The sequence below is a fragment of the Calliopsis andreniformis genome, chromosome 5 (assembly GCF_051401765.1).
Source record: "Calliopsis andreniformis isolate RMS-2024a chromosome 5, iyCalAndr_principal, whole genome shotgun sequence".
NCBI classification, from domain to species: domain Eukaryota; kingdom Metazoa; phylum Arthropoda; class Insecta; order Hymenoptera; family Andrenidae; genus Calliopsis; species Calliopsis andreniformis.
In genome coordinates, this window is record NC_135066.1 from 16,563,140 (window position 1) to 16,578,763 (window position 15,624).

At 30.1% G+C, this 15,624-nt stretch overlaps 5 protein-coding genes across 9 annotated transcripts; 3 read left to right on the top strand and 2 right to left on the bottom strand.

Moving 5' to 3' along the window:
- Positions 1 to 180: 180 nt before the first annotated feature.
- Positions 181 to 3,087, top strand: Mrgn1 (Mahogunin ring finger 1). Its single transcript, XM_076379151.1, has 9 exons — positions 181 to 546; positions 660 to 778; positions 882 to 1,147; positions 1,230 to 1,371; positions 1,447 to 1,650; positions 1,732 to 1,977; positions 2,056 to 2,216; positions 2,320 to 2,581; positions 2,656 to 3,087. Exons 1-9 carry the CDS (start codon positions 459 to 461, stop codon positions 2,803 to 2,805), a joined length of 1,638 nt encoding a protein of 545 aa, XP_076235266.1. The 5' UTR covers positions 181 to 458; the 3' UTR covers positions 2,806 to 3,087.
- A 25-nt stretch (positions 3,088 to 3,112) lies between these two features.
- Positions 3,113 to 4,381, bottom strand: Rpl10 (ribosomal protein L10). Of its 2 annotated transcripts, none has more exons than XM_076379160.1 (4): positions 4,269 to 4,381; positions 4,095 to 4,125; positions 3,592 to 3,897; positions 3,113 to 3,496 (listed from the first exon to the last, which is right to left on the bottom strand). In XM_076379160.1, exons 2-4 carry the CDS (start codon positions 4,115 to 4,117, stop codon positions 3,166 to 3,168), a joined length of 660 nt encoding a protein of 219 aa, XP_076235275.1. In that variant the 5' UTR covers positions 4,118 to 4,125; positions 4,269 to 4,381; the 3' UTR covers positions 3,113 to 3,165. The 2 variants fall into 2 exon arrangements, with proteins under 2 accessions (XP_076235275.1, XP_076235276.1); XM_076379161.1 differs by having other exon boundaries at positions 4,095 to 4,122; positions 4,269 to 4,342.
- A 95-nt stretch (positions 4,382 to 4,476) lies between these two features.
- Med9 (mediator complex subunit 9) lies at positions 4,477 to 5,576 on the top strand. The gene is made up of 3 exons (XM_076379167.1): positions 4,477 to 4,630; positions 5,036 to 5,141; positions 5,290 to 5,576. The coding sequence occupies exons 1-3, from the start codon at positions 4,527 to 4,529 to the stop codon at positions 5,434 to 5,436; spliced, it is 357 nt and encodes a 118-aa protein (XP_076235282.1). The 5' UTR covers positions 4,477 to 4,526; the 3' UTR covers positions 5,437 to 5,576.
- A 1,148-nt stretch (positions 5,577 to 6,724) lies between these two features.
- On the bottom strand, positions 6,725 to 10,329 carry Gtpbp1 (GTP-binding protein 1). Its single transcript, XM_076379150.1, has 11 exons — positions 10,204 to 10,329; positions 9,391 to 9,743; positions 9,211 to 9,322; positions 8,962 to 9,142; positions 8,696 to 8,874; positions 8,455 to 8,607; positions 8,124 to 8,373; positions 7,906 to 8,050; positions 7,508 to 7,826; positions 7,147 to 7,424; positions 6,725 to 7,073 (listed from the first exon to the last, which is right to left on the bottom strand). The coding sequence occupies exons 2-11, from the start codon at positions 9,490 to 9,492 to the stop codon at positions 6,888 to 6,890; spliced, it is 1,905 nt and encodes a 634-aa protein (XP_076235265.1). The 5' UTR covers positions 9,493 to 9,743; positions 10,204 to 10,329; the 3' UTR covers positions 6,725 to 6,887.
- Positions 10,330 to 11,113: 784 nt separating this feature from the next.
- On the top strand, positions 11,114 to 15,369 carry Tms1 (serine incorporator TMS1). 4 transcript variants are annotated; one of them, XM_076377598.1, is made up of 10 exons: positions 11,114 to 11,287; positions 11,826 to 11,990; positions 12,065 to 12,249; positions 12,324 to 12,533; positions 12,612 to 12,696; positions 12,774 to 12,957; positions 13,037 to 13,237; positions 13,434 to 13,472; positions 14,022 to 14,184; positions 14,282 to 15,369. In XM_076377598.1, exons 1-10 carry the CDS (start codon positions 11,261 to 11,263, stop codon positions 14,418 to 14,420), a joined length of 1,398 nt encoding a protein of 465 aa, XP_076233713.1. In that variant the 5' UTR covers positions 11,114 to 11,260; the 3' UTR covers positions 14,421 to 15,369. The 4 variants fall into 4 exon arrangements, with proteins under 4 accessions (XP_076233713.1, XP_076233714.1, XP_076233715.1 ...); XM_076377599.1 differs by having other exon boundaries at positions 14,037 to 14,184; positions 14,282 to 15,368; XM_076377600.1 differs by lacking the exon at positions 13,434 to 13,472 and having other exon boundaries at positions 14,282 to 15,368.
- Positions 15,370 to 15,624: the final 255 nt, after the last annotated feature.

Sequence of the window (15,624 nt, forward strand, 5' to 3'; positions counted from 1 at the left end):
AAATAGCGCCTTCACCAGTCTGAGAAACATATACATGTATTATCCTTCGCATTTTGAATTATTTATCATAATAATAACCATGCTTTGTTTTCAGTATGTAATTAGAATTACATTTTTAGGAAAACTATTATAAATTAATTAGATGTTCGTACCATTTTCAATAGGTTTGCTATAATAAAGTTTATAAAACCATTGCAGATTGGCTAAACTGTAAGGAACACGTTCACATATTTCATACGTTTTACATGTATAAAGAACTGGAAGTGTCAACTAGACAAATTACCTGTCAAAATTGACGATATAGTGAAATTCTTGTTTACTAACGATCATGGCTTTCTTCGTCTGTTTGTAACTCAATTACCTATTAAAGAAGAAATCGTCATATGGTTAATTCGTATACAGTAGTGAAGTTTGGCTGAGCAGTGGCGACTCACAGTTAATTTTAATATAATTAAGTAATGGGATCGCTAACAAGTCGACAGAATGCTGGTGTAGAAGAAGTTGATATTGTTTCAAATCATGCATACAAATATCCTCCCCGTTCTGGTTTGTTTATGTTAATTTTCAGATATTTTTGTGATTTAAAAAAATATATTCATAAATTTTACATTATGTTTGGAGTATACTGTGTATTTCAATTATTTAATTTAATTTCTTAGGGAGCTATTTTGGTAGTCATTTTATAATGGGTGGTGAAAGGTTTGATACATCTCAACCAGAAGCATACCTTTTTGGAGAGAATGCTGATTTAAATTTTCTGGGAAGTCGGCCAACACCTGTAAGATTGTACATAATGTTAAATTGCTACTATATTGCTATCTATATATATATACATTATTTGACAGAACTGTATATAATTTAAAAATATTATCTTTCTTTAGTTTCCATATCCTCCTCCACAAGCTAATGATCCAACAAAAACATTAAAGAGTTTAGTGAATATAAGAAGGGAGTCATTAAGACTAGTTCGTAATGTTGATCAAACTTCTACTTCACCTCGCTGTCATAGTGTGAAACATTATGGAGATGGTGATATTGATAAGAAGCCGAATCGTTATAATATTGAATTCACATTTGATTGTGATGTAAGATGTGCAATTACAATATATTATTTTTGCACTGAAGAAGTCACAACAAAGGGAGTTATGTATGTAAAATAAATAAATAAAAGTAAGCTTGAAAATCTTATAAAATATTATACGTGATACGATATATGAATTTATTTGTAGGTATATACCAAGAGATCCTTCAATGAATTCAGAAACATACTATTACAAGAAAGGTGCAAATCAGTTATTTTCTCAAACATCGCATGTATTTGATCCCACAGCATATAGTGAAGAGGATTTAATGTATAATGCTGATAGAGAAGTATGTAATACTCAACATACCCATATCTGAACTGTTTTAATCTTATGAGCTCATTAATTGTTTCAATTTTTGTAGATAATACCAATAGCAATACACTGTGTAGCAGAAGAGGGCTCATATGAACCAAAACAATCACATACAACAATTGCAGTTGTTGAAAAACATTCAGATGGAACATATGTATTAAAGGCACTCAAACAAAAGCTATACGTTGATGGTCTTTGTTATTTACTTCAAGAAATATACGGGATTGAAAATAAGAATGCTGAAAATGCAAAGGTATATTATACAAATTTATAGTCAATATAGTGTAGAATGTTGCATATAATTTTGATCACTCAATAGCAATTTATGTTTTAGCAACAAGGAAGTGATGAAGATACAGATGACAACGGATCAGAATGTGTCATTTGTATGTCTGATGTTCGAGATACTTTAATATTACCGTGCAGACATTTGTGTTTGTGTAATGGCTGTGCAGACTCTCTTCGATATCAAGCAAACAATTGTCCAATATGTCGTGCACCTTTCAGGGCTCTCCTTCAAATTAAGGCCCTTCAAAAAGCAACTGAAGAAGATATTATATCAAATCCACCATTACCAGATGTAATTTATTTTATATAGGTTTTTTTACAATTATATTATATTTAATAATACTCAACTTCTGAAATGTAATACATTTAGGGAAGTTGTGAGAACATTCCAGCTGGATATGAAACTATATCATTAATAGAAGCTTTAAATGGCCCCTACAGTCCTAGAACTGCAGTTGTTGCTCCAGAATCTCCAGACACACCTGATACGGATACAGCTAGTGCAATTCAAGCAGCTGCAGCATTAAATAGGTATAACATTTTACTATTTCAAGTTTCAAATTATATTATTTATCATATAATTTATATACATTATAATTATATACTATTATAAATATTGTAACATTTGTTATAGATCTGTAGAACGTACCCCCATCTCGAAACATGCATCTTTAAAGGAAACAGATATATCTGCAAGGACAAGTGGTACGACATCTCCTACTCCGGAATTACGAATGTCTGTTTTATTAGCTAGAGGACATTCAGGTTCACAAAAAGATCTTCATAACCAATCCCCACCAATGAGAATGAAAAATTCTGCCCATGTACAACAGAAATCTGCTTTAAGATTACGGGATACACTTAGACTTGTTAATGAGAAAACTTCTCTTTACGAGGTAATTTGTTAAAATTTTATTATGTTAGTAATACAAATTTCTAAGACGCCATGCAAATAAATCAATATGTATAGGGACAAGGACAGGATGAAGACAGTGAAGCAGAAAAATTATCTCCTTTGCTGGATGTAGCAACAAGTAAAGAAGCATCAGACGTGTATGACGATGAAATTCAGAATACAGAGAATGAAAACGATACTGATAATACATGTCATTCTCATTAAAGACATTTTATATGTAAAAACAGTTAATCGTAATGTCAGTTTCAAAGTGTATATTTAATTCAATTACCTTTTGTAATATAAAATCGCTCGTTTCCTTTAAAATTTTAAATTGTAAATAAATTATCTTTAAGTATAACAAAACATTAATATGTTGAAATTGCTTATATGATATACACCAAGATAAATGTTTTAATTTATATCTACTAATTATAATTGAAACATAAATAGATTTATAGCATTTGCAAATACTGTTGATAAAGAAATGAAAGAATATAAAAAAATTATGGAAGAGAATTAATAACACACATTTTTATTTATAATTGATTTAATGAAATTGAATTCCAAAAAATTGTCCTTCCTTTAAGCAGTGAGAAGAGTTCTCTTGAACTTCTTCCACTCCTCAAGAGGTCCATGTTCAGGTAAATATTTGACATTACAACCATCTGGTGCTAAGCGACCACCAGTCTTCAAATCTTCATATTCATCCCGATCATATTTAGTGAATCCCCATTTCTTAGAAACATAGATTTTCTGACGACCGGGGAACTTGAATTTCGCACGACGCAATGCTTCAATAACAGCAGCCTTATGACGGTCAGACGAACGTATGCTCATAATAGGTTGGCCAATGTGTACTCTAGCTACTGTGCCCTGTGGTTTACCAAAAGCTCCTCTCATTCCAGTCTGGAGCCTTGAAAACAAAAAAAAGAAACAATTTTATCTTAATTGAACACAATGGAAGTGAATAACTTTAAAGAATTCAAATATTCTATGCAATTTATTTACCTATCAGCTCCAGCACATGATAACATTTTGTTGATACGAATGACATGGAATGGGTGAAGCCTCATACGAATATGAAATTGATCCTTTCCAGCATTCTTCACCATGTATTTGTTGGCACAGATACGTCCAGCTTCAAGGGCTTCAGAACTGAGCTGTTCATACTCGTCCGAAACCAAGTGTACACATAATGGGAAATCCTCCACGGAGGCTTTCTTTTTTCCAAGATCGAAAATACGTATCTTAGGATCGGGAACACCACGACAGAATCTTGATTTTGGATAGGGTTTGTTCTTACAATACCGATAACTATAATAAAACATAAATTCAGATTAGAAAAAACGAAACGTGAACAGGCGTTTCTAACCTTTCATATCAGACAGACGTTAAATTTTAAAGTAAAATTCATAAAAAATAGAAAAGGAAAAGTAGAAATGAGCAATGTGTAATTATTTCATTTCATTCAAACTTGATTAAAACGTAGTAAATAAGTATTTGTTACGTACCACCTAGCTGGTCGGCGCCCCATATTGGCTGCTAATAATAAGAAAAATATTAGTTAAATAATCAAATAATACTTTAAAAAGTTTTACTTTATACTTTACAATGATAGAAAACAAATGGATGTCAAATATATTTTGAGATATTTTAAGATTACGATACACAACCAAAAACACTACCTTGTGCTGTCTAAAAATGTTAAACAAGAAGAAGCATTGGTCGAATCGTACGTTCAGATGGTAAAGTTAGTGGGAATTAATCGTTCAAAAATGATCCTCATCAAAAGTGCAACACTAGCGCTTCTGCGATGCGTGTTACAAAGCTTATTTCTGACACGATTTTTGCTGTGAGTCGACACTCTTGGTATCATAATCTATATTACCTATACAATGTTCAAACAGGAAATTTAAAATACGATTTATAAACAAAATTCCATAATGGAGCCCGTAGAATTGGCAGAAGAAGCTCCCCTTCGCGCACAGTTTACAGTTGATGATTTAGATATTGAAATATTACCACTCATATACGAAATAATTCGGAGGTTTGTTTACTTGATCGTATTCATACTTTGAATATTAATATTGTTGACATGTAATTTCAAATCGTTTTGGAATATGAGTACAGAGTATATAACCTAATTTTGTGTGATCAATAATATAGTTTTTTCCATATAAGGTGAATATGTGTTTAATTTAAGAAATTGAAGTACATTATAGTTATTTTGTATATAAAAATTTAAATTAGTGTAATATAGTATGTCCTCTTTCTTTTTTCGTACATACTATTTGTTTATGTTATTACACATTATATATTAACAATTAAACTGTATATTCAGTCATTACTGAAATATCAAAGCAAAAAACAGCATCTTCAATGAAATAAACACAGATTGTGAAAATTTTATTGCACAACTTACTTTTACTATATATATTCAATTTATTTTTAGTGTTGAGAAAGATCCACATGATACTACTCAGAAAGCCAAAGAATCTCAAGATACAAGCCATAAGATATTAGAACTTCAAAAAAAATTAGATTCTGCAAGAGCACAGGTGAGATATTTTAATAAATTTTAGTGTAGAATAGAGCCTTTGCTTATTAAATATAGTATGAGTTATGTTTCGCATTTTGCCTTTTTTTGTCCATGTGTATATCATAATAATGTAGAGTTTTATATAATATATTACTGACATTTTACAGATTAAAAGACTACCTGGAATAGAATATAGCAAAGAAGAACAATTGCAAAAGCTTGAAACACTTCGAAAACAGCTTCGACTGAAACGAGAGCTTTTATTAAAGTACCGTAATATGTGCACGTTTGAAGTTCCAAAAGTAAATGTTTAACTGTTTATGAAGGAATAGAATCTCATCAACATGCGTTTTTTCCGTGCTTTATTTATGTATATAATGAGTAACGAACGGTTGATCAACAAGTTAGCAGAATCAAAACCAATAAGACGAGCTGCACAGTTTGTAGTATATTTATTAGCAAGATCAGGTACCTTACATAGTATGCCGAAACCTCTTTCCAACCCTAAAGAGTTTATTAAACAATTAAAAAGTATAGCTGAAACATTTAAAGAAGATTTAAAAAAAGTTAAAGACGACATTAAGAAGAGACCACCTAACTAACCTTGTAAAAAATGTTACTTTTTAAAAACAGTTAAAGTACAGAAAAATTAATGTTGTAATAATTAGAGTGCAAATAAATAGAAAAAAATTTTATTTTTGCATTTTTAATTGAGATTATCTATGAAGGTACTAGAGGACATATAACGAATATGTAGAGACACATAATGAATATGTACAGTGTATTAAGTGATATATACCTAATCTCTTTATAAAAACTTTTATTGTAGTATATTTTAAATATAGTATAGCATACATAATAAGTATATTGTAACATTGACTTATGCTAAATATTTTATAATAAGCATGTTACAAACAGTTTTGTTACACTTGATAAATTAACAATTCTCTATTTGATTTTTAAGTAAAATATTCTTATAATACCACAAAGAAAGAACATCTGAACATATCTTTTTGTACATGTAGTACGATATTAACAGATGTAATACTTAGGAGGTCGACTAATATTTTGAAAGAAACAAATATTTGTATTCTTTATATAGATTATATTTACTCTGTATTAGTTTAAGATACATTCATGATTATAAAAATAAAACACTTTATGAATAACAACGTATCCCCGTACGTTCGAAACACGATTTTTTAAATCCAATACTTTAGTCGAAATGTGAAAGACAATTTGTACTCTGATAGGGTTGAAAGCACGATGTGCGTTATATCAATAATTCAGGGGTTCTTTCCATATTGTGGAAGATAACACTTATAAAGAATGCAAGTGACCCCTAATGAGATAAAATTTTCATTCTTGTTAAGAATAATACATATTTTAACGTAAATATCTACTGAAATAATACATGTATTTCTATATGAACAGAATGCTTTAGAAAACTCAGAAATTAAAAATTCATTATATACTCCTTTACATATCCGTTTCAATTTGAAATACCAAGAAAAAAACTTAGGAAAATTTGCTTAAAAATACAGCTTGTATCGTTACCACTTGAGGCTTCCAGATGTAAACTATTTCGTTGTAAGAAAATGGTGAAATAAAAATTCTGATAATATATTTTTCAAAAAAGACGATTTACATCCGATAGCACTAAACATTTAGTATCTTGTGTTTCATTGTTAATTCCCAAAAATTTTAAAACAATCTGCTTAGAGTAGAGTATATATACATGTATATAAATTTTGTACACAAACGTTTACACTTTTGTAGGAGGATTTTGTTCAGATAAAGGTTGAATAATATTGTTAGCAGTATTACGAGATCGTCCTCCTCTTCGCCCTCTGCCCTTTTTATTCTGATTCATGTTAGATTTTTGAAGTAAATTTTCTTGTTTCGATCCCTGTTCTTCGAACGAAGAACTCGTCTCCGTTGCGTCAGATGACTAATATAATACAAAAATTTACATTCATTGTTATGTAAACCTGTTGTATCCTTTAAGTATTTTTATTACATACTTGCATCACAGATGACGAGTTTTGTCGATTCTGAGATGTTTTACTCGATTTATTAGCCCTACTTGTGTGCGTGAGTAGAGCACTCGAATTTGGAATTAATTTTAAAACGTTGCCTACTGCTTTAGTGCGGCCCTCTCTGAATACCATTCTTTGCCCTGGTTTTATATATTCAGGATGTTTTATAAATCTGAAGCGAACTAACGCTTTATCTCCTGTTCTTAAGCAATCCTGTGACATAGAAATTATGGCTGCTGTCTGTCTTATACTTCCACAATGCACTACAAATTATATAATCCTGAATATTCAGATGTAATACATTAGAAATTAAAGTCATAAGACAATCATAAAACGAAAAAAATACCCATTGCTTGATAACAGGAACTGATTGTTGTAGGATGATGTAGTACGAGAATTTCTCCTTCAAATTCCCAACAAGCCTGTGGATTTAATGCTGGCGCAACCATTACCATACCTTTTCGAATTTGTGATCTTTTAATCTTTTTCAATGCAAAGCTAGCTGTTTGACCTCCTCTCACTTCGCGAACAGGCATTCTCTTTCTGTGTATACTTTTTACTGCAATTGGAATAAAACGACCTAATGGATCTGGGCCCAATAATAAAGTGTCGTTTAATTTTATAACACCCTTCAAAGTTGTCCCAGAAACAACAGTACCAACGCCCTAAAATGACACGGAAACAAAAATTGTAAGAAATTTCTGATATTACACAAAATTCTGTAACATATCGCGACATACCTACCGGTACTGAGTATGTGTCATCAATTTGAAACTCTGCTGGTTCATCTTCGTGACTAGTCATTCTTGCAGTTAATAAATTTAGAAACATTTTAAGAAGATTTAGATTTTCGCCAGTTACATTCGAGACTTGAAAAATAGGACACAATCTACGTACACATATTGACAATTAAGAGTTTTTTTCATTATGAATAATACAATAACAATAACATGATGACAAACCGTTCTGATACAAAATTGGTAGCGCTGATGACTACATCATCGGGCGTTTTCACAGTAACAGGAACCTTTCTACATCCTGGTGACTTCAAAATTCTTATCAGTAGCCTTAAATTTTCTTGTAATATATTCATTGGACACATATCAATCTTCGTGACTACGACAAATACTGGTACTGATAATGCTAAAGCCAGGCCTAAGTGCTCTTTTGTCATTCCAACAATACCAGCATTTGCTCCAACCATCAGCATACCTAAAATATATTTAAGACGTTTCCGTATTAAAAAAAAGTATGTAAAGTGACATGTTTGTTTCATAGAATTATTAGTCGCACCAAAGTCGGGAGCATGTCCTGTCATTCCAAAAACAGTTGTCTTTAAATATCTTTCATGTCCAGCAAGATCAATGAATGTAATTACTTTAGAAGATTTCTCGCATATTTTTACCCAATCCAAAGATCCATGTTCTGGTTTGTTTACAACATTCCCTAAATACAAGGAAGGAAACACATATATAATTCTGTGACTAGAAAAATAAAATACTTAGTATTGAATTTGCTAATATTGTTACCTTACCAACACTATCGAATCCAAGGATATCATTGCCGACGGAACTAGTACGACCTGTTTCAGCTTCGTGCTTGTGACGGAATAATTTCTGACGAGCTAATCCACGACCATTGTCAAGTTCTCCATGTGTTAGAACTCCTAAAAGTGTTGATTTCCCAGCATCAACATTACCAACAACAGCCACTCTGCAATTAAAATCTGTTAACTCTTATTTAATTGTATCGACCAAATAAAAAAGTTTCATTATAATTTGCATTATCTAATATAAAAACCTAATTTCTAAAAAGTCCTGTCTATCTAAACGCCTTCGAACAAGGTATTGTCCTATAAGGCCTTGATCTACTTTAGTCTGTCGTAGGAGGACACAATCTGCTTCTAATGTAGCAGCAAGAGATTGCAATGTAGCAACAGATGCTTCATATTCATCTTCCTTTAAACCATCTTCTGAACCATCTAAAATAATATAAACATGTTTAATATAATAAAAAAAGTTATATTGATCTTGAATATGAAATACAAACCTTCGCCAATACCAATATCAAAAATTGTCTCACTACCTCCATCTTGAATTCTTTCTTTCAAGCGTCTAAGTAATAGCTCATACTGTTCTTCAGATGGGCTAACTAAAATTCCCTAAAATTTATGATTTATTAATGTTGTTAAATATTATATAGTACAACACAAAGATTAAATCAACATACCTTCCCCCTTATACTAGAATAATCTACATTAGCAGTAGGTATTTGATCTTTTTCGTGTAACTGTCTTATGTTTGACGTTATGATAGATCCACTTCCTGCCATGATTAACACTTGTATGTATGTTTAAACAACTCAATATACTTTTTTATTGATTCTATATAAAGACTTATATAAAAGTTTAAATCATTCGCTGACACATTAGCATATTGAACATCTTCCAATATTTGAATCCAAATCTTCTTCTATAGATTCTTAATATTAAAGCATGCATAACTGTCCTATGATAATTTTAATATTAATAAGTTAATAAGTAACTTATCAATGTGTCATTATTTCATGTTGTCACCATGAATCTGAAATTTCATAAAACAATCACAATTATTTGAAGTGCCATATGTATAGAATTAATTAAAGAAAATTTTCCATTAAAATATTGAATACAATGTCTTAACTATATGATGTCTTATCTGTGATTTTTATTGATAAAGAAACATTCCTAAAAGTCATTACAAGTACAGATATATATCCAGAATAGTGAAATGTTTTAAAAATATATTTATGGACAAAACAGATGATAAACAAAATTTATTTCACAACCAAAATTAGCTAACATTTTTGTTATGAAACTGCATATTCTTTGAATAGTATAAAATATTTACGTTCATTACATGTTTGATTGAGAATCTTTGTTTATTTTTGGAAAAATATGTTGTCATACTATAGAGCAAGGTGTCACATATATATTTTAAACGTGAAAGTAAACTAACAATATGAAAGCTGATGGTTTATGTAAGAGCAATCATACTTCTGTACCTGACACAGTATACTCCTATTATGCACTATTCTTTTGCGTAATCGTACAATAAAACTTTACGCGCCTGAAAAAAGCTGACGTGCTTGCGAAAAAACTGTCAACGATTGCGCGAGCTCGTTTCATCCAAGATGATCTTAACCATTGACGAAATGTAGGATAGACTTATCATGCAATGTATTTTTGTTTCACCCGCCAGGAGTTCTCTTACCATTTTCGTGTCACGACCAACGTTATCGATTCAGTCTATAACAAGATCACAACGCCACAGTGGAAAGAATTGAAATTAATTTGAAATCAGAAAGAATCTGAATATTACGAATATGAATAAATACTATTAATACATTACGCAACTCTGCTTTCTAATAAATATTCATGGGAAACCAGTTTATATTACTTCAAGGAATTTCAGAAAAATTGAGTTGAAGAATTGCTGTAGATTCTTCCTACTTTATTACGTAACAATATTAAATCGCAAAATCGTTATTGTAAAAAAAGCCTTTTAACAGTTTTCATTAGTATCAAATTTTAGAATGCTGTAAAAGATTGTATATTTATTTATGTTATTTGCAATCTTGGAGCTATTTCTCCGTCTAAATTATAGTCTTGGAAATACTTCCTTCGATATCATGTTTTCTTGATACAAATTCTGTTTTCTGAGAAAAATTTTTGTATTTTAATTGCTCATTTTCCTGCCTAAACTGCAGTCTCAAAAATACCTCTTTTATTTTTGTATACTCTTAATATAAACCCTGAGTTTTGCCGAATTTTTTTTCAACCAAGGGTTGTTCATTTTCCCGCCTAAATGTCAGAAATACATATGTGTTTATGGTGAAGGGATATGACGTCAAAGTCAGCTGATAGCGAGAAGTTAGCTGAAGTTAGCTGTGCTGTGATCATCTGTCAGAGCGCCATTGTTATTGTGAAAATTTTTATTGTTTTAGGCCACAGTGTTTGTTCTTCCTCAGAACCTATTGCGTTTCATAACTAAAAGTTAAATAAGTTGTACATCTCTTCGTTTTGAGAACTGAATAAAGTGAACGGAGAGAAAGCATCGTAATGGGTCTTATTTGCTCTACAGCACAGGTGAAAAACAATATTTAAATAATATTTCACTCTCGTTTTCTGGAAACGACCTCAAACAATGGTTTGATGATCCATTTTGGAAAATTCTTTACTGAATTCAATTTATTTATTACATTGTGACTATTCATTCAAAAAAATAGTAAAGTGTCTATCTAATCTAAAAAAAATTCGGGAAAATCCTATGAATCATCAAACTCAATTATGTCTTTCGTTTTATTAGTTGATTATGCAATATATTGATTTTTTTAGTATTCTATGATAAGATACACTTTTTCCTTGAAATTATGATATAAAGAAGAAAGATAAAATGGAAAATAGGAAACTTATTTTCGTATGAAATAGAAAGAAAAGATTTATCTAATTCGAGGAAATGTCGTTTGCAATATGAAAAATTTTATAAAAACGAAGAAACAAATCTTTTTGTCAATGTGAAATTTTTCTTAAAATCATAGTTTTGAAGACTATAATTTAGCTTGTATTCTTTGATACAAGTCTGAATGCACAGAATGTATAATTACAGTTAATTTTTTTAACATAGCTTGCCTGCCTATGTGGAGGCACAGCGTGCAGTTTTTGTTGTTCCCAATGTCCAACATGTCGCAACAGTACAAGTACTCGTATTATGTACGCATTACTATTAATGCTAGGAACCATTGCTGCTTGCATTACATTGGCTCCTGGTTTACAAGATGCACTTAAAAAGGTAATAATTCAAATAGTATAATTATAAAACAAATTGAATCATAAATAAACAGTTTATATGTTTTATTCCCATAGGTACCTTTCTGTAGTAACAGTACGAATTATGTTCCATCGAAATTCACTGTTGACTGTGAATCTGCTGTGGGTTACCTAGCAGTATACAGAATATGTTTCATCATATCTCTTTTCTTCTTTTTAATGTCTCTTATGATGCTTCGAGTGAGAAGTTCAAAAGATCCTCGAGCACCTATACAAAATGGGTAAGATAAGATAGTTCAGCACTGATTGTATGTTGTTAAAGATTATTGTTACCATATGAATGAACTTTTTACAGATTCTGGGCTATTAAATATCTGCTAGTAATTGGGGGAATTATTGGTGCCTTTTTCATTCCTGAAAAATCCTTTGGAACAACATGGATGTATTTTGGAATGATAGGTGGCTTTCTTTTCATTATCATTCAGTTAATTCTCATCATTGATTTTGCTCATTCCTGGGCAGATGAGTGGGTGGGTAACTACAACGAAACTGAATCAAAAGGATGGTATGTACATGCCATATTTTTTCGTATTTTGTTTAATTCCCAATAGAGTAAATTAATGCAATTAAATGAATGTACTAGGTATGCAGCACTCTTGGGGGCAACATTCTTTAATTATGCTGTTTCCATAACTGGAATTGCTTTACTGTTTGTGTACTTTACTCATGTAAGTCTTTTGATAGCATAGTCATAATGTTTTTTATCTTGATTTTTTGTTATTATTTTACTTACTTCTAATTTTAGGCACACAGCTGTGATTTAAATAAATTTTTCATATCTTTCAACTTGATTTTGTGCGTAATTGCAAGTGTTATATCAACTTTGCCAAGTGTACAAGAATACAATGCTCGTTCTGGCCTTCTCCAATCATCTGTCATTACACTGTATGTAGTTTATTTGACATGGAGTGGAATTTCAAACAGTCCAGGTACATGTTGTATTTGACATATATGTAACTCATAAAATAGATTTATATGAATGCTAAACATTTTTTATATCTGTTACAGATAGTAATTGCAATCCTGGATTTTTCCAAATAATTTCTGGCAATGATACTGTTGCGCAAAACCGTGTTGCTTTTGACAAAGAAAGTATTATTGGTTTAGTTATTTGGTTTGCTTGTGTATTATACAGTTCTTTGCAAACTGCATCGAAATCGTCGAAGCTCACAATGAGCGAGAATATATTAGTTCAAGATAATGGAGCTGGTACGTAAGAGAATTTAATACTTATGTGTTTCCTAATTTCTTCAAGTCAGTTTGAAGATTATTATAACTGTGTTCAGTCATGCATACACATAGACATGCTTCTCATTTCTTTTGCATATGCTCTATTCATTTTTTCAAATACAGTAGTAATTTATTAATTCTCATTTTAATAAATTATTGTGCTTTCTTAACACAGTCAGGAATGCAGGAGACCAGTATCTTATCAACAATGAAGGTAGGCACACACTATTACATAAAAATAGAATTCAAATTCAATATATTTATTCTGGTCATTTTCCTTTTTTATCACTCAAAAATGTAGCATCACATTATATATTTTTATTATATTGGTCATTAGTTTTTCATATTTTATATAGAGAATTCATACAATAGTAATTACTTATTTAAAGCTCAATATAAAAGTAGACTCACAAGGAAATATGAAATACATGCTACAATTTTTATCATGAATGATATATTTGCTTAAGTAGTTAGGGTGTGCCTGCTTTCATTATCATGTATACTTTTTATTTCATATGAATTTTCATTCCTTTACAAGAAATTTAAACAGTGCATTTTGAATTTCATTTTACTAATTGGCTTATTATTTTTGGAATGAATTTAAATATGTGATGCTGCTTGATATGAATACCAATGCATGCAGTAGTATTTGTTGTTAATATCGTGTTATTAATTTTAACAGAATTATTTGGGAAGTTAAAAATTGTATTGATTGATAGATGTTTTATTTTGAGTTATTTCTTCTTTTCCAAAATGTAACCAGATTATGCCTCGATAGAAGGTCGCAATCCGGAATCAAACAAAGACGAGGAGGCCAAGGTTTGGGACAATGAAGAGAACCTAGTAGCTTACAACTGGAGCTTTTTCCATCTGATGTTTGCTCTCGCCATTTTATATGTTATGATGACACTCACCAACTGGTATCAGTGAGTATTTACTTTATCATCTATTTGGCAAAATAAATCAATACAATTATTATTGTAAGTATTTAATATTAATGAATATACTATTATTATCTTATAGACCGAATTCCGACTTAAAAACATTGAACGCCAACACTGCTTCAATGTGGGTGAAAATTATATCCTCTTGGATGTGCTTGGGAATATACGTTTGGTCAGTGATTGCCCCTGCAGTATTACCAAACCGAAATTTTTCTTAAATACCTATAGGAATTTCACAGTGAAAAATCGAAAGTGATAATTAGCAGGTACATAGACCCCTATAATATATAATAAATCAGCACTGAAGCATTTTTCGAATTTATATATGGTTTATTATTTGTGAGCTTCCACAGAACATTTAAATGTCTTAAACGTGGTTGTAACATTCAAAAATATTTTGATTTGCTTATAATATTTAACCGAAAATATTATAATTGTTAAGTTGAACGTTTCATAATTAATAATAATGCTGAGCATAAGTATATACCAATGCAATACATAATTAGGTAGATGTATATTGTATTACACAATTCTGCTTTAAACCTTTATTACATATAATATATTCTTAAAGATAAGAACGCTTTATAAAGGTGTAGAATTTTAAGGTATTAAATGTGAAACAAATTTAAGTATCACTTTTATATATTTTACTACTTAATATTCATTCGTGTATACGTATATATTATATGGTTCGTTTGGTTTTTTCAATATTTTTATCTTTCGTTTGCTATAGTACTTTCTTTTTTAAGTTTTTATAATTACGACTGTGTTGCGAAAATATCGTGTAAAAGGTATTTACATTGATCAATAGAAGGGTTTCGCATTGTAAGTATAACTGATTATATTGTGTTACATTTAGTACTTCTGGTTTAACACTTCTATAAAATATAATTCATTCATAATAGTTCATAAATTTTTATAGAATAATTAGTGCAAAATGATACTTGAGTATCGTAACTGTGAGATTATTAAATTTGATTTTGAAATCATGCTGAAAAGATATTTTACGGAGTTCAATTTTATGTATTCGCGTACATAACGTATGTACAGTTTTTTTAGACACTATGTATAAAGCATTTCATGTTTAATATTTTGAATGTGATAATAATTGTATGCAAAGTGTTTCTTTTTATAACTATTAATTTTTGTCTTGATTGAAACAATAAACGAAAATTTAATAATATAAAATATTCTTTATTGATTTTTATATAACAAATAACGCTTATTAGTTTATGTGTAAAGTTTTCTAAAATATATACTAAAAAGTGGAGGAGATATCATTTAAGTGTAGTTTATGGATACAAAATATATGGAAATGACATTGTTGATGTAAATAATATCCCTTCTAAATCAGTATGTAGTATAAATTATTTTGAGCATGTATTTTGTATATATTCTAGAAATATATTTACAAAATAGTTG